The sequence below is a fragment of the Nicotiana tabacum genome, chromosome 16, assembly GCF_000715075.1.
Source record: "Nicotiana tabacum cultivar K326 chromosome 16, ASM71507v2, whole genome shotgun sequence".
Classification (NCBI taxonomy): Eukaryota; Viridiplantae; Streptophyta; class Magnoliopsida; order Solanales; family Solanaceae; genus Nicotiana; species Nicotiana tabacum.
In genome coordinates this window covers 115,166,132-115,185,137 of record NC_134095.1, presented here as the reverse complement: position 1 = coordinate 115,185,137, position 19,006 = coordinate 115,166,132, and the positions used below count along the sequence as shown (strand labels likewise).

General features: G+C 39.3%; 1 protein-coding gene across 1 annotated transcript; it reads left to right on the top strand.

The window, feature by feature from the left end:
* Positions 1-4,636: 4,636 nt before the first annotated feature.
* LOC107804933 (uncharacterized) lies at positions 4,637-13,167 on the top strand. The gene is made up of 2 exons (XM_075233228.1): positions 4,637-5,172; positions 8,492-13,167. The coding sequence occupies exon 2, from the start codon at positions 9,362-9,364 to the stop codon at positions 12,689-12,691; it is 3,330 nt and encodes a 1,109-aa protein (XP_075089329.1). The 5' UTR covers positions 4,637-5,172; positions 8,492-9,361; the 3' UTR covers positions 12,692-13,167.
* The last annotated feature ends 5,839 nt before the right edge of the window (positions 13,168-19,006 follow it).

Sequence of the window (19,006 nt, the reverse complement as noted above, 5' to 3'; positions counted from 1 at the left end):
TTTGATCAACGACTTTTTGTGCTTCGCGAACACGAGGCCTTGACCGCGTACGTGAAGAAGGAATTAAAATACCTAGGCAGAATGTTTAAAAAAGGGTTATTTCATAAATTTTAGCCTAGTTCCTCCATTGTTAGGCAATTTTGAAGCTTTTTGAAGAGCGTTGAGGAATGATTAAAGGGGAAACATTTGGAGTTAACATTTTGACTTCATAACTTGTTTTTATGTGATTAAATACCTGATTAGTGATGGAAAATTTCGGAAAAATGGTTTATTAGGGTTTGAGTTTAAGAGTCCTTTAAATGAAGATTTGAGGGGTCATTTGGACTACAATTTCAAGGTTCTTATTATGTATAGACTCGTGAGAGTATGAGGTTTCTGAAAATGTAAATTTCACCCAATTCCGAGACATGGGCCCGAGGGGCATTTTTGTCATTTTACATAATTTCGCGTATTAGCTTAGAATTTAATTGTAGAATCAGTTACTTGAATTGTTATTTACATTATGCAATTGAATTGAATAGATTTGGGCCATATGGAGTCGAGTACTCGTGGCAAGAGCATGGTTTCGGGTTGATTTTGAGCCGGTTCGAGGTAAGTGGCTTGTCTAACCTTGTGTGGGGGACCTTCCCCTCAGGATTGGTATATTTGGTAATTGAAATGCCTTGTACGTGAGGTGACGAGTGTGTACTTGTGCTAATTGTTGGAAATCCGTTTTCTTAAAGTAATTACTAGTATATTTCCTTTCCTGTTTCTATTAGCTGCACTATTAAGCCTATTGTTAGCTTAGGAAAGTATGTCTAAGTTACTTAATTACTCTATTTGGTCAACCTATCTTACTTGACTTATGTGCAGCATGCTAGGTTAGAATCACTTGTTGCCTTAATATGAAATCTTTGCCATTTCTGTATATTCTTCTGTTGCTGCTGTGTATTCAATTTGGGACTACGGATTTGGGATTCCGGTAGCTCCCCCTTGTCTGTTTATTTTGGGACTACGGATGTGGAATTATAGTAGACCCCCCTGCACAGTTATATAGAACTATAGGAATGCACCCGGTAGATTCCCCCAGTACTTAGTATTTATATTTGGGACTACGAAACGGGATTCTGGTAGATCCTCATGCACTATGAGTTTGACTACGGGATAGGATAACGGGAGATCCATTGGATATGTACATATGGGACTACAGGACGGTATGCTGGGAGATCCCCGATTGTTATTATTGGCGCTGATCTATACTTCCTTTCCGTGTTTACCTTATTTCTGTATAGTTGTTGTTGTCATGTACATCCTGTGTTATTTCATTATTGTACTTATTTATATTGTTCTATTCTATACTGATGACCTTATTATTTTATTTAACCTCAGTAGGGCCCTGACCTTCCTCGTCACTACCCAACCGAGGTTAGGCTTGGCACTTACTGAGTACCACTATGGTGTACTCCTGCCTCTTCTGCGCATGTTTTTCATCTGCAGATCCAGGTACCACTACTCAGGCCTATCATCCTTGAGGAGGCGACTGCTATAGAGACTTCGAGGTACATCTACCACGTCCGCAGACCGAGAAGTCCCTTTCTATTCCTGCTTTAGTATTTAGCCCTTCTGTAGTTGGTTTCTGTTCTTATTAGACATCCCGGTGTTAGAACTATGTAGTATGGATCTTAGATTGTGATTCGTGGGTTTCCGGGTCTTGGATTTATGTTTTGGTATTGAGAGTTAAACATGGTGTATGCCGAGCGGCACGTTTAAACACCGTTGCTGCTTTATTTCTGTTTTAAGTTGTTTTTTCCGCAAATTTTGGTTTTTCTTCCGCAATTTAGGCTTACCTAGTCGTATAGACTAGGTGCCATCACGATGGTTCACGGAGGGCGAACCGGGGTCGTGACATAATCCTAAAGCTATCCCTTCTTTCTTTTGGCAAGATCAAAACAACGATACGTAAACGTAATGCTATTCCATAAGTAGTTCTACTCTTAGCAGTTAAGGATGTCTATGTTATTCATTCATGTAAATGATATTCAAGCATGTAAATGATATTCAAGCATGTCTAAGTATGTTTCTAGTTCTTTCTTGAGGTATTTGATAAAGATATTAATGTTCATAATATAAGTGACATATGAACCTACAATCACAACTAATTTGATCTAACAGAAGATATTAAAATACAAGAATGTGTTTGTCAACTGCTATACTATGTCCACAAAAAGAATAGTCTTTAGCTATTATTATTTGTTTGTTGGTTTCCAAAGATAGTTTCAGCTAGTAATACGTTCTTGCAAGACTATTTTGCCTTTCAGTGACTTTCATAAGCAATTGACTTAAGGAAAGAAGATATATCTCCCGAGTTAATTATCTATAAAAAGAATGGGTTGTATATCCTTAGTTGTAAAATTTAGGATAGTCTATTGAAGGGCTTAGCTTTGGAGTTCTGGAGATATTCTGCAATGTGAGATTGAAGGCTTATTCCAAGTTAATTTTTATATGTCTCTATTAATGTTTATAATATAGTGATACATGCATCTTTATGCATATGCATTTACCACCGTGCTACAGCCGGTCGGGCAGACATGCATTTACCACTAGGCTACGGCCGGTCGGGCAGTTACCACTGGTGGGGCAGTTATGTATCATTATTTACCATCGGTTGGGCAGTCATACATTTACCACCATTCGACGGCCGGTTGGGCAGTTACCACTGATCAGTTGGGCAGTCATGCATAATACGAAATAGATAACAAAAGTAGTCCCAAATTGAAGCATTATATATGTAAGTATAATAAGTATGCATATACGATGACACTTCAGAGGTTCAGGAGATTCCTATATATCTTTCATTAATTTTGACTTATTATTATGTTTCAGTTCTGCCTTACATACTCAGTACATTATCTGTACTGATGTTCTTTTGTTGGGGATGCTGCATTCATGCCTGCAGGTATAGATAGTCAGTCTGACAAGCCCTTATAGTAGACAAGATTGACATTCAGTAAAGGATCAGTAAGACTCCACTTCATTCGGGGTGTAGCCGAGTCTATGAGTCATCGTGTCTGAGTTTTGCTACTGACTTATGGGTATTCTGGTACCCTATCCCATTTGATGTCTAATAATCGTAGAGGCTTTGTAGGCAGAGATTCAGATTGTACAGTATGTCAGAGGCCTTGATGGCCCATATGTATTCATGTTCTAAGAACGATAATCTATTGATACAGTATCGCCCACTTACAGTTATACATTACGAGTTGCGGCCATATTGGCCCGTAATAGTTACAAAAGGAATAAGTTCAGCTAACTCAACTTATGTATGTGCTAGTTTTGATCGAATGATCATGAGTTACAGAGTGGTTCGCTCGGGCCACTATAGCACCGGGTGCCAGCCACGCCTCCCCAAGTTTGGGGAGTGACAAAGTGGTATCAGGGCGGGTCGTGTCCTAGGGAGTCTACAAAGTCGTGCCTGGTAGAGTCTCACTTATGGGTGTGTTGCGCGCCACATTTATATTTGAGAGGTTATAAGGCATTTAGCAAATGTTACCCTTTTTTTATTTTCAGATCGTGCCATAGAGCTGAGCTGTAAGAAGTCAGTATGAAATTTACGCCAGGTTTTGTATGCACTAGAGGTGGAGGTATTACATTAGATCTTTAAGGCGTAATTTCCACCCATGTGGAAGGGAGGTTATTAAGGCGACAAAAGATATGATTCGAGATTGAAAGTTTAGTAAGGTAATGGTGAAGAAGATACGAGATACTTAAGTGCAAAAGGTTGTGAATAGTCGAGACTTTAGATATAGTTTGGGGTTTAGTTTAATTTACACATGAGACTCTAGTGAAAATTTTATAAATATCTAAGAGTTAACATTCGAGGACGAATGTTTTAAAGGAGGGAAGGATATTACATCCCGTATTTTAATATTAGGATAAGTCGTAGTAATCTATATGAGTTCGAAGGGATTAAGACCATTCATGAGATTATAGAGGATTCGTGACTAGGTTACTATAAGACCCCATAATTTAACAACCTTGATACCGTCATATACATTTAATATGGTATTTTGAGTGAAATATTTTTTTTTAAAAAAATAGTTTGAAAAATATGATTTTATATGGTTGTGATAAGTTTTAAATTAAATACATGACATGTGGGAGTTTATAAATGAGATTTTATTTATTATAAGAATAGATAGTATTTTATCATAAGAAAAGTTATCCTTTTTCCCGCTTTAAGAATTTATAGTACAAAAAAATTTCTTTATTGTAAAGATATAAATCATTTTCTAACAAGAAAAGAAGGTTATCTTTTTACCATTTTAAAAATTAAGCATACGAAAAATTTGTACTATTTATATGAGATTAGGAAAATTATAAGTTGAGAAAATATATGTATTTTTACATGGATATTTTACTGAAATAATAGTGTATATATTTATTTTATATGGTACTACATGACTATGATAGTAAGGTATATAAAGTGTATTAAAAGTAAGAAGTATTTTAAGTAATTTGAGATAATTCTTAATTATGTGGGTTATTGTTAATTGCCCAAAATAAATTTGGATAAGAACATCACGTGGCAGCAAGTGCCATTCTTAATAAACCAAATAATGACTCTTTCAATTAGAGATGAGGTGGCAGCTTTAATAGATGCCAAAAAGATCTTATCTTTACATGTAGTCTTGTACTATGAATAAAAGAACCAAGTACATTTGCGATGCGGGGGGCAGTTTCAAGATAAAAATGAAGCAAGTATGAAGAAGATACATATACTAGTTGAAAGGAATCTTAAGCTTAAAAATAAACTTTGAATTAATTGACGTTGATATGATGTTAGTAGGGATGAATATTTTTGTCATTATTGGTAGAAATAGGAGACTTTCTATTAGGTAGAAGCATAAAAGTTTTTAGTATGGCAGCAACTGTGCGTTTATGATGGATTATCATGAATTAACACTACACAAGCTATTTTAATAATAGTAAGTGTAGGTGTTACTTGTCCAGAAAAAGAGGCTATATGGAAATGAGGGAGTATTTGTTCATATTGTGCATTGATGGGTGAGTCTGTGACTGGATTTACCTCAAGTAGATCACTACAAAATTTTCAGAAAGATTGTCTACAAAATGGGCTCAAATTACGCGTGAAGAAGGCCAAGTTAATCACCTTCGATAAAGTCGTTACTAAAGGTATGTTAAGGCTATCCCTTCTTTCTTTTGGCATGACCGAAACAATGATACGTAAATATAATGTTATTCCATAAGTGGTTCTACTCTTAGCAGTTAAGGATGTTTATGTTATTTATTCATGTAAATGATATTCAAGCATGTCTAAGTATGTTCCTAGTTCCTTCTTGAGGTATTTGATAAAGATATTAATGTTCATAATTATTTGTCAACTGCTATACTATGTCCACAAAAAGAATAGTCTTTAGCTATTATTATTTGTTTGTTGGTTTCCAAAGATAGTTTCAGCTAGTAATACGTTCTTGCAAGACTATTTTGCCTTTCAGTGACTTTCATAAGCAATTGACTTAAGGAAAGAAGATATATCTCCCGAGTTAATTATCTATAAAAAATGGGTTGTATATCCTTAGTTGTAAAATTTAGGATAGACTATTGAAGGGCTTAGCTTTGTAGTTCTGGAGATATTCTGCAATGTGAGATTGAAGGCTTATTCCAAGTTAATTTTTATATGTCTCTATTAATGTTTATAATATAGTGATACATGCATCTTTATGCATATGCATTTACCACCGTGCTACAGCCGGTCGGGCAGACATGCATTTACCATCGGGCTACGGCCGGTCGGGCAGTTACCACTGGTTGGGCAGTTATGTATCATTATTTACCATCGGTTGGGCAGTCATACATTTACCACCATTCGACGGCCGGTTGGGCAGTTACCACTGATCAGTTGGGCAGTCATGCATAATACGAAATAGATAACAAAAGTAGTCCCAAATTGAAGCATTATATATGTAAGTATAATAAGTATGCATATACGATGACACTTCAGAGGTTCAGGAGATTCCTATATATCTTTCATTAATTTTGACTTATTATTATGTTTCAGTTCTGCCTTACATACTCAGTACATTATCTGTACTGATGTTCTTTTGTTGGGGATGCTGCATTCATGCCTGCAGGTATAGATAGTCAGTCTGACAAGCCCTTATAGTAGACAAGATTGACATTCAGTAAAGGATCAGTAAGACTCCACTTCATTCGGGGTGTAGCCGAGTCTATGAGTCATCGTGTCTGAGTTTTGCTACTGACTTATGGGTATTCTGGTACCCTATCCCATTTGATGTCTAATAATCGTAGAGGCTTTGTAGGCAGAGATTCAGATTGTACAGTATGTCAGAGGCCTTGATGGCCCATATGTATTCATGTTCTAAGAACGATAATCTATTGATACAGTATCGCCCACTTACAGTTATACATTACGAGTTGCGGCCATATTGGCCCATAATAGTTACAAAAGGAATAAGTTCAGAATGATCATGAGTTACAGAGTGGTTCGCTCGGACCACTATAGCACCGGGTGCCAGCCACGCTTCCCCAAGTTTGGGGAGTGACAAAGTGGTATCAGAGCGGGTCGTGTCCTAGGGAGTCTACAAAGTCGTGCCTGGTAGAGTCTCACTTATGGGTGTGTTGCGCGCCACATTTATATTTGAGAGGTTATAAGGCATTTAGCAAATGTTACCCTTCTTTTATTTTCAGATCGTGCCATAGAGCTGAGCTGTAAGAAGTCAGTATGAAATTTACGCCAGGTTTTGTATCCACTAGAGGTGGAGGTATTACAGTAGATCTTTAAGGCGTAATTTCCACCCATGTGGAAGGGAGGTTATTAAGGCGACAGAAGATATGATTCGAGATTGAAAGTTTAGTAAGGTAATGGTGAAGAAGATACGAGATACTTAAGTGCAAAAGGTTGTGAATAGTCGAGACTTTAGATATAGTTTGGGGTTTAGTTTAATTTACACATGAGACTCTAGTGAAAATTTTGTAAATATCTAAGAGTTAACATTCGAGGACGAATGTTTTAAAGGGGGGACGGATATTACATCCCGTATTTTAATATTAGGATGAGTCGTAGTAATCTATATGAGTTCGAAGAGATTAAGACCATTCATGAGATTATAGAGGATTCGTGTCTAGGTTATTATAAGACCCCATAATTTAACAACCTTGATACCGTCATATACATTTAATATGGTATTTTGAGTGGAATATTTTTTTTAAAAAAAATAGTTTGAAAAATATGATTTTATATGGTTGTGATAAGTTTTAAATTAAATACATGACATGTGGGAGTTTATAAATGAGATTTTATTTATTATAAGAATAGATAGTATTTTATCATAAGAAAAGTTATCCTTTTTCCCGCTTTAAGAATTTATAGTACAAAAACATTTCTTTATTGTAAAGATATAAATCATTTTCTAACAAGAAAAGAAGGTTATCTTTTTACCATTTTAAAAATTAAGCATACGAAAAATTTGTACTCTTTATATGAGATTAGGAAAATTATAAGTTGAGAAAATATATGTATTTTTACATGGATATTTTACTGAAATAATAGTGTATATATTTATTTTATATGGTACTACATGACTATGATAGTAAGGTATATAAAGTGTATTAAAAGTAAGAAGTATTTTAAGTAATTTGAGATAATTCTTAATTATGTGGGTTATTGTTAATTGCCCAAAATAAATTTGGATAAGAACATCACGTGGCAGCAAGTGCCATTCTTAATAAACCAAATAATGACTCTTTCAATTAGAGATGAGGTGTCAGCTTTAATAGATGCCAAAAAGATCTTATCTTTACATGTAGTCTTGTACTATGAATAAAAGAACCAAGTACATTTGCGATGCGGGGGGCAGTTTCAAGATAAAAATGAAGCAAGTATGAAGAAGATACATATACTAGTTGAAAGGAATCTTAAGCTTAAAAATAAACTCTGAATTAATTGACGTTGATATGATGTTAGTAGGGATGAATATTTTTGTCATTATTGGTAGAAATAGGAGACTTTCTATTAGGTAGAAGCATAAAAGTTTTTAGTATGGCAGCAACTGTGCGTTTATGATGGATTATCATGAATTAACACTACACAAGCTATTTTAATAATAGTAAGTGTAGGTGTTACTTGTCCAGAAAAAGAGGCTATATGGAAATGAGGGAGTATTTGTTCATATTGTGCATTGATGGGTGAGTCTGTGACTGGATTTACCTCAAGTAGATCACTACAAAATTTTCAGAAAGATTGTCTACAAAATGGGCTCAAATTACGCGTGAAGAAGGCCAAGTTAATCACCTTCGATAAAGTCGTTATTAGAGAATAGTTTGGTAAGGCCATTTTGTTTTGAGTACTCATTTTTCTGAATATTTCACTTCATAAATTCACTAAGGGCCTCCAAACATCTTTCAGCTTTCATGAAAATATTGTAGGGAGGTCTATCATTTGGGATAAGTAATGTCATGGGCTGCTTTCCAGACATGCCCCATGACCCCTTGGCCGCGCCCCATGGCGGCCTAGCAAGCCTCACAATGCCTAGCGCCATGGTCGGCCCCGTGGTCTTGGCTGCGCCAAGTGACAAGCGCGCATGTGCCTCTGTCGCCCCACCGATGCCTCTCGCCAGCGCCCAAGGGCTGGCCATTGACAACAGCGCCGCGCGCCCTGACAATGCCGCGCGCGCAGATCCTGATGCCTCGCCAGCGCCCAGCTGCAGGCCCATTCCAACAGCGCCTCGCGCACAGACCCTGATGCCAAGCACCATTGCCCAGCCTCAGGCCAGCACATCAAGTGTCGCGCGCGCCCACAGCAACGCGCGCGCAGACCCGCAAGACAAAGATGCTGCCATCGGACTTAGTTTTTCCTTGTAATAATCTAAGTCCTTTTCATTGTAATCATAGACTAGTTTTCATCATTTTCATTTCAGTGTGCTTCTACAGCTTTATTAGGACTAGTCTTGTCATGTTGGTTTATTTTTTTAAGCATTATTAAGGGGGACCAAACAATCAAACATTTTCAAGCAAGCATTTTCTGGTGTCTCTCCCCCTCGACACCGCATCATTGTAATCATCATTTTCATTCAGCAATAAAATCATCATCATCATTCAAAACCCAATTCTCTCTCAAGCTTCCGCAATTGCCCACGACATTGGTTTTCCCGCACGGCACTGACAATCTAGTCTAGCGTGCGGCGAGGACCTCATTGGCGGACAGCAACCGCACTGACATCGGTTGCTTAGCCTTACGTTGCCCTTCCAAAGATCATCAGGAAGGCGTTGCGTAACAGTTGGTATCAGAGCCTAGGCTCGACATCGGACGAGGGAACATTTGCCATCATCACCATTTCTGACCATGGTGAATCATGGGGAGCGTCTAGCATCCCTAGAAGAGACGGTTGACCGATTACGACCCATCGTAGAAACGGTGCCTGATCAAAGCAACAACCTAGTGCAAAGGTTGGACGACCTGGACCGCCGAATGCGGCAGGCCGAAAATGACATTGCAAACATCAGTCGTGACTCCGACGAGGACCGACAAACGGCAGCCATCGAAACTGCCAATATTCATGGCAAATTTGAGGACCTCCAACAGGAGCGTGCCGACGATTTAGCCCATCAGCAACATGAGGCAGACAGACTAACTGCCATGCAGCAAACCATAAACGACTTGACAGACAAGCTCAACGTTGTCAATGCTGCCTTACAGAGCCTACTTCGGGAAGGCGATCATCACATCAGGGGTGCAGCAAACCTCACCCCCATTCCACAAAAGCTTAAGATACCGGAGCCAAAGCCATACGACGGATCCCGGGATGCTAAAGAAGTGGAAAACTTCATCTTCGACATCGAACAATACTTCGATGCCGTGGGCCATTTGGAGGAATCCAAAAAGGTAGCGACTGCTGCCATGTATCTTCAGGGCGATGCCAAACTTTGGTGGCGGGTCAAACACGAAGCCATCAAGGCCGGTGAAGATACTCTTCAGACATGGGACGAATTGAAGGTAGCCATACGCCTGCAGTTCTTTCCCGAAAATGTGGAATACAATGCAAGGAGAAAGCTACGGGACCTCCGCCACACCAGATCAGTGAGGGAGTACGTGCGCGAATTCTCCGCACTCATGCTAAACATACGCGACATGGGGGACAAAGACAAACTCTTCGCATTCATAGAAGGTTTGAAACCTCATGCCCGTATGGAACTACAGCGACAACGGGTAGACACCCTGCCCAAGGCCATTCAAGCTGCAGAATGCCTTGGCGATTATCATTTGGGAACTCAGAACGACAGGCCCCAGCCGTCTGTCCGAGGGGGATCCAACGGGCACCATCCCAGCAATGGTGGCCCAAGCAAAAGTGGGGGAGATCGGAGTGCATCCAAAACTAAGACTCCTCCCTCCAACAGCAACAGTGCTGCATCCATCAACAACAATCAGGGGAGAAAGCCTCCCTCAGAATGCCGTCATTGCGGCGGGGCACATTGGAACAATGAATGCCCAAACATCAAGGTCAATGCTCATCAGACGGTCGAGGATGAGTTAGACACATCAGACTCATCAGACGACGACCAGGTAGGCGCCTTCAATGCAATTGTTGGCTCTAACCCTCATGCCTTAGCGGGGACCAGTGCATGTCCTCCTAAGAAAACATCAGTCCCGATCACCAGGAAAGGGAAAGAAAAGATGGACGAAGGACCTCCTAAGCAAGCGAGGACCCTAATGTTCGTCGAATTGAAAGTGAACGGCAAGCCCCTTCACGCATTGATAGACACAGGTGCCACCCATAACTACTTGTCATCAACGCAAGTAGAGCGCCTAGGTCTTGTGGTACAAAAGAGCAAAGGCCGCGTCAAGGCTATCAACTCACCACCTCAGACATTGGGTGGAACAGCTACAAATGTCCCAGTGAAACTTGGCCCATACAAAGGAAGCATCGACCTGCGCATCGCAATCATAGATGACTTCGACATCATAGTGGGTTTGGATTTCATGAGGCAAACCAACACCATTCCGGTACCATATGCCAACATGCTCCTGATGATGGGAGAAAAAGGGGCCAAGCCCTGCACCATACCATGCTTTCCCATAAAGATGGCCGCTGAAAACATCTCGGCCATGCAGTTGGAGAAGGTAGTCAACAGACATGAACCCCAGGTTCAGGCTACCTATCGCAGCAACAATCAGCCATCATGTCATCGGCCTCAAAAGACTGGTGACGCTCATCATCGTGTGAAGACTTGTCAGCCATGCCACAAGGACAAGTCGGATCACTCATCACAGCCGGGACCCTCGCAGCCATCACATGTCCCTCAGAGACCATGGGAAAGTGTTTCCCTCAGATTCATCACGGGATTGCCCCAAGTCGGAAATCTTGCATCCATCATGGTTGTCATAGATCAGTTCTCAGACTATGCAACTTTCATAGCAGCCCCGCAAAACATCTCAGCAGAAGATACAGCTCGACTCTTCTTCTCGCACATTGTCAAACATTGGGGCCTGCCCAAAAACATTGTTAGTAGGCGCGACTCACGCTTTACTAGCAACTTCTGGACCCATCTCTTCAGGTGCTTTGGGTCAACATTGAGTCACAACACAGACATCCATCCACCATCGGATGGCCAGACAGACCGGTTCGATGACATGCTGGAGGAATATCTCCGCAACTTCGCAACCGGATCACAGAAACATTGGGTGAAGCTCTTGGATGCTGCTCAACTGTGTTTCAATTCTCAAAAGAGCCATCATACAAACAAGAGCCCTTTTGAAATTGTTACCGGACAGCAACCGCTTCTCCCGCAGACGGTGAATGCATCAACCATGCCGAAATCTCCTCGAGCTGCCAACTTCTCGAGCGAATGGGAGCGCAACATGGAGATAGTGCGGAGCTATCTCATCAGGGCCAAAGAGCGGGCAAAAAGGTTCACCAAACAAAAGCGTTTCTTTTCCCAACATCAACCAGGGGATAAAGTAATGCTACGCATCCCAAAGCAGTACTTGTTTGCAGAAAGGACCCATGATCCTCGCCTGCAACAAAAATACATCGGGCCCCTGTCCATTGAAAAACGCATTGGGGAGTCCACATACCAGGTGAAAACTCCATCCTGGTGGAAGATCCATCCAGTCTTCCATGTCAGCCGCATGAAATCATTGCTTCGCTACAACAGCAAGCTCAGACAACAGAGGGGCGCAGACCTCCCATCCAACAACCATCAGAAACATCAACATCATCATCATCATAAGGCTCCGAGGACGGCGCCAACTCAGGTGGGGGAGAATGTCATGGGCTGCTTTCCAGACATGCCCCATGACCCCTTGGCCGCGCCCCATGGCGGCCTAGCAAGCCTCACAATGCCTAGCGCCATGGTCGGCCCCGTGGTCTTGGCTGCGCCAAGTGACAAGCGCGCATGTGCCTCTGTCGCCCCACCGATGCCTCTCGCCAGCGCCCAAGGGCTGGCCATTGACAACAGCGCCGCGTGCCCTGACAATGCCGCGCGCGCAGATCCTGATGCCTCGCCAGCGCCCAGCTGCAGGCCCATTCCAACAGCGCCTCGCGCACAGACCCTGATGCCAAGCACCATTGCCCAGCCTCAGGCCAGCACATCAAGTGTCGCGCGCGCCCACAGCAACGCGCGCGCAGACCCGCAAGACAAAGATGCTGCCATCGGACTTAGTTTTTCCTTGTAATAATCTAAGTCCTTTTCATTGTAATCATAGACTAGTTTTCATCATTTTCATTTCAGTGTGCTTCTACAGCTTTATTAGGACTAGTCTTGTCATGTTGGTTTATTTTTTTAAGCATTATTAAGGGGGACCAAACAATCAAACATTTTCAAGCAAGCATTTTCTGGTGTCTCTCCCCCTCGACACCGCATCATTGTAATCATCATTTTCATTCAGCAATAAAATCATCATCATCATTCAAAACCCAATTCTCTCTCAAGCTTCCGCAATTGCCCACGACATTGGTTTTCCCGCACGGCACTGACAATCTAGTCTAGCGTGCGGCGAGGACCTCATTGGCGGACAGCAACCGCACTGACATCGGTTGCTTAGCCTTACGTTGCCCTTTCAAAGATCATCAGGAAGGCGTTGCGTAACACTAAGTATGTTCCTAGTTCCTTCTTGAGGTATTTGATAAAGATATTAATGTTCATAATATAAGTGACATATGAACCTACAATCACAACTAATTTGATCTAACAGAAGATATTAAAATACAAGAAATGTGTTTGTCAACTGCTATACTATGTCCACAAAAAGAATAGTCTTTAGCTATTATTATTTGTTTGTTGGTTTCCAAAGATAGTTTCAGCTAGTAATACGTTCTTGCAAGACTATTTTGCCTTTCAGTGACTTTCATAAGCAATTGACTTAAGGAAAGAAGATATATCTCCCGAGTTAATTATCTATAAAAAGAATGGGTTGTATATCCTTAGTTGTAAAATTTAGGATAGTCTATTGAAGGGCTTAGCTTTGGAGTTCTGGAGATATTATGCAATGTGAGATTGAAGGCTTATTCCAAGTTAATTTTTATATGTCTCTATTAATGTTTATAATATAGTGATACATGCATCTTTATGCATATGCATTTACCACCGTGCTTTGGTCACCGGGACTACGTCCGGTCGGGAAGTTACCACTGGTTGGGCAGTTATGTATCATTATTTACCACCGGTTGGGCAGTCATATATTTACCGCCGTGCGAAGGCCGGTCGAGCAGTTACCACTGATCAGTTGAGCAGTCATGCATCATACAAAATGGATAATAAATAGTAGTCTCAAAGTGAAGCATTATATATGTAAGTATAATAAGTATGTATATACGACGACACTTCAGAGGTTCAGGAGATTCCTATATATCTTTCATTAATGTTGACTTATTATTATGTTTCAGTTTTGCCTTACATACTCAGTACATTATCTGTACTGACGTTCTTTTGTTGGGGATGCTGCATTAATGCCTGTAGGTATAGATAGTCAGTCTGACAAGCCCTCATAGTAGACGAGAATGACATTCAGTAAAGGATCAGTAAGACTCCACCTCATTCGGAGTGTAGTCGAGTCTATGAGTCATCGTGTCAGAGTTTTGCTACAGACTTATGGGTAGTCCGGTACCCTATCCCATTTGATGTCAAATAATCGTAGAGGCTTTGTAAGCAGGGATTCAGATTGTACAGTATGTCAGAGGCCTTGATGGCTCATATGTATTCATGTTCTAAGAACGATAGTTTATTGATACAGTATCGCCCACTTACAGTTATACATTACGAGTTGCAACTATGTTGGCCCATAATAGTTACAAAAGGAATGATTTCAGCTAACTCGACTTATGTATGTGCTAGTTTTGATCGAATGATCAAGAGTTACAAAGTGGTTCGCTCGGGCAACTACAGCACAGGGTGCCAGCCACGCCTCCCTAGGTTTGGGGGCATGACATAATGCATGTCTAGTACAATCATTCAAGTTAATCAACTCAAGATAATCTGGGCAGTGTGCTTTTATATTCACAAGAACCAGATTAGGGACCTGATCCCTTGGTGTTCCCTGGACAGAAGTATAAGTCAAATGTACAGCTGGAAAGCAACAGCAGAAAGTATTGCCTGCAACTATGCACGCTACAGTGCAACAGTCACTTCCCTACCAACCAAGTGTTGATACCCAATTTTTCCCTCATATATTTTTAAATATGCGAACACACTTTCAAAATATTTTACCTGCATTTTCAAACATGCACAAGTGTTTTTACAAATTTTCTACAATTTTTAAGGGCCCTAAATCCATTTATTTATGCATTTTTTTAATTACATAAATGTTCAAAACAATCTCTCATATTATTTTATGATGATTTAATCATCTAAATTCATCATTTATGTTCATATGAGTGTTCAAATAACTTAACTGTATTTTCTATAATTATATTTGCATTTTTAAGACTATAATTGCATTTTTTGCATAAATAGCCCCTACATATGCATAACTACATTATCTATAAAGAAAATGACTTTTAATATTCTTATAATATTAAATAATTATTTTAAATCACCTTCATGCATGGAAATAATTTTTATCATTTTAATTAACTATTTTTAAAAATATTTTATTTAGTAAAATGGGTATTAAAAAAATTAGCCCCTAATTTATACCCAAAATCGGACCTCCCCCCCCCCCAATCCAATTTAATTAACCCAATCACAATTCAAATCAAACCCAACCCAATTAAATCTCACTGGACCCATACCCCTTCCAATCCTAGTCGTTGATCTATGAGATCAACGGCCCTCATTCTTTCTTACCTTTGTTAACCTAAATGACCCCTAACCCTACTCATTTTTACACTTCGCTGCCTTTGACTCCCTCATCTCTTCAATTCTCTATCAATTCACCCTAACCCTAATCGCCGTCACCGGTGGGAACCTCCCTTCTATGGTGTTTCTATGCATTCTCCAACCACCACCGGTCTCCTATACCCTCTGGCTGTTTGATTTCATGAGTCATTGAGAAGATCTCATGGAACTCTAACCTGTTCTGGCTTGAAAGTTGTTTACCGGCCTGTCTCAGGCCACTTTCGTTCATGAGTATGGATTTCCTCTAGTTTCTAGTATGAATCCATGGGTTTTCGATTGATTCTCTTCATCTCTACTATTTTCTGAAAACCCAAGTTTCACTACTGTTTGAATCTTTTCATTATGTTTTCATATCTTTATAGATATGAAGTGATTCGAGTATCATTAGGTGTTTTCCTTTAAAATTATCTCGGTTTAACTAATTGTTTCGATTTCGTTTACTCTTTCTGAAGTTAAGGTTCATACCAGACTTTTCTTCAAAGACTTTTCTAACTTTTCAATATTTAAACTAAATGTTCTTCACTATCTTGACTGATTCTTGCCTATATACATAAATTTTGGATGTTTCTGTCTATTGCACTGATTTTTATCCACTTGTTCTCTGTTAGTTGTTTAATTTTCTGTCAACCCAATGTATTAATTGATTCTATTTAGGGTTTGAATAATTTTTCCTATTAAAAAAATTAGTATTCTTTGGGATCTTTGCGTGATTAATTTCTATTAGGGTTTTGAGCAATCTTTCTTGTTAAAATCAATATTCTTTGAGATTTTTTACTGATTCGAATGACTGTCCTGTTAAAATCAGTGTTTGCTGTGATTTTACTTGTTTCTTTATTTGTGACCATAATTGATTATACTTGCCTATTAGTTATCAGTAATTTGGGGATCTTACTGACTCCCTATATGGCATTATTTTGATTTATTACCTTAATTAAACCCAGTTTTGACCGTTATTTGACTTTCCCTAATTAAAGGGGTCTTTTATCGAATTTCTCTATATGAATTGATTATATAATTGGATTATTGATTCTAATCGATTGAACTGTGATTCTCTTTACCTTATTTGTTTGACTCCCTAAGTTTTATATATACACTCCCATTATGCCTTTTGAATACACGAACAATAGTTAAAACACACACACACACATAAACTTTCTCTCATTTCTCTCTCTGCTACTTGTGTTAATTACTTGTATAGACGGCTGAAAACAAAGGCTAGACTGTTGAATGCTGCCTACTTTAACTTCTGTTTATGCTTCCTTATCTGGTATGCTCTCACTATTGCCATTCAATTAAACCTATGTGTTTTTCTTATAATCAGCATGTCTTTCTTCCGAGCATGTATGTTTCCCTATTCAGCATGTCTACTACTATTTAATTCAACTATGTGCCCTATTATCAGCATGTCTACTTATCTCATCAGATCCTGTGCTTCATGATTATTGTTCCCAATCAGCATGTTCACTAGACTCTATGCTTACTGCTATTCAATTTGACCTGTGTGTTTCCTTATAATCAGCATGCCCTTCTTTTACTTAGGCAAACCTATGCGTTTACTACAATAAGCATGTATACTTATGTTCAACCTATGTGTTTACTGCAATAGCATGTCTACTTCTATTTGATTAAACCTATGTGTATTCTACTTTCAACTTATTTACTCCTGTGCTTCTACTCTCAACAAGTCGGCATACCTGTTTATATATAGACTAAACCTATGTTTATTCACTTCTCCACTAGCATGTTCTTTCTACATTATGTTCACCTTTCACAGGCTTCTGACCAACATTGCTCCTAAGCTCTACTATCCCTCTGTATTTGACTGTATGCTCACCTAGTAACAATTAATAAACTAAGTTTAAACTCTAAGTGTTCCTGCTCCTATATATTATTTGATTGATGGGACCTTTGTTTGAGTTACAATGATCGAATGACCCTGCCTGCTCATTACTTCCTGAGAATCCAAAATTATTTTCTTCTGTTTTCAACCCCTATTCCTAGAACCCTTAGGATCTTTCCCCTCAGTGTGAGCATTGCCTGAGAGTCCATGAGACTCATCTGAACTTTGACATATTGGGGCTGGCTTTCCAAATTTCTCACAAAGGGTTGCTTTGAAAGTTTTTTGGTGTGAGCATTGTTCGGGGTCCCTGAGGCTCTTTTGGAACTTTGACACATCAGGATATCATTGGGTGCACTATGAGATTATGGCATTTTGGACTGTTTGAAGGCCTAGAATTTCCAGGTTCACTTTGGGCCTCTATTCAGGCTCCCTATAACATAGTTTGTTTCTCGTGTAATTCGTATGTTCTATAATAATGATTCTTGTAAACAGATATCGGGGAAATTAGTAAAAAGGGAGGGATTCTTATATAATTTTTGTGGGGAAATTGGGTAGAAATCATGTCCTTAGGTTTATTATGACTATTTGCTTGCATTAGAGATCATGTTCTTAGGATTATTTACTTGTATTAGATACCACGCCCAAAGGTATTGCAATATTTGTTTAATAATATACCATGCCCATAGGTATTGCAATATTTGTTTACTTAGAAACCATGCCTATAGGTTATTGTAATTTCTGTTATTTAGATACAATGCTTATAAGTTATCGCAATGTTTGTTCAGTTAGACGCCAGGCCTATAGGGTTTAAAATCAATCTTGCATTTTAGACACCATGCCTGTAAATCAGTCTCTACATGCCGACAAAGTTTAGATAAGTTTTCTGTATGTCAATAAGGTTTTAAAACTAATTGTTGCATTTAGATGCTATGCCTACAGGGTTTTAAAACCAATTTTCTGCATTTAGCTACCAGTATCTATAAGTATAAAATTAGTCCTTACACCTAGACAACATGGCTATAGGATCCAAACTGCATGCTTAAAATTGTTTATTGGTTTACAACACTCTTGATTAATGATTAGATACCATGTTCATAGGACATCATTGATACACGCCTAGGCAAGCCTGTAGGGCGATTGCAATCCTGCAAACATTAAAAGTACGCTTTTGTTATTTGTGAATTGTCTAGATTCTGCAAGCCTTAAAATCAGTAGGAAAACTGATTAGGTCTCTATTGCCTCACTTTAACACAATGTTGCATACATTATATTTTCTCACCTAGATATCCTGCTTTAGGACCCTTTGAAATATCTGAAATCTTGTTGTTTGAGACGTGTTATTATAAGCTTGTGTGAGGAGGTAAAAGTGATCCTTTAATTGCCTCTTTATGTGAATGTCCTATTTGTCTTTGCTTGTCGCTTAGATTTTCCCCTTTTAAACACCTTAGGAGATTCTAGAACTGCCTTAATTAGAGGTCCTAAACACCTCCATGGCCACAAGGATGGGACGGGTAATGCATGCATAGAGTACGTTTAATTAGCATTGCTTATATAACCACTAAGGGGAGGGTAACAGGGTAGTAAAGGATATGATGACCTGTTTTCTAATGCTATGTATAGCACCCCAACTTGGGGACGATTACCAAGCATTGTACAGAAGTGATCCTGTAGGCTAAAAAATATAGGACCCTTTTTACCCTTTGTTTAGATGTAATACCAATTTGTCTAATTTGCTTTATCTGTTTATAAGACTAATTCACATAATTTGAGTTCGGCGGGGACCCACCATTGTGGACCGCGAGGGGTGACTAACAC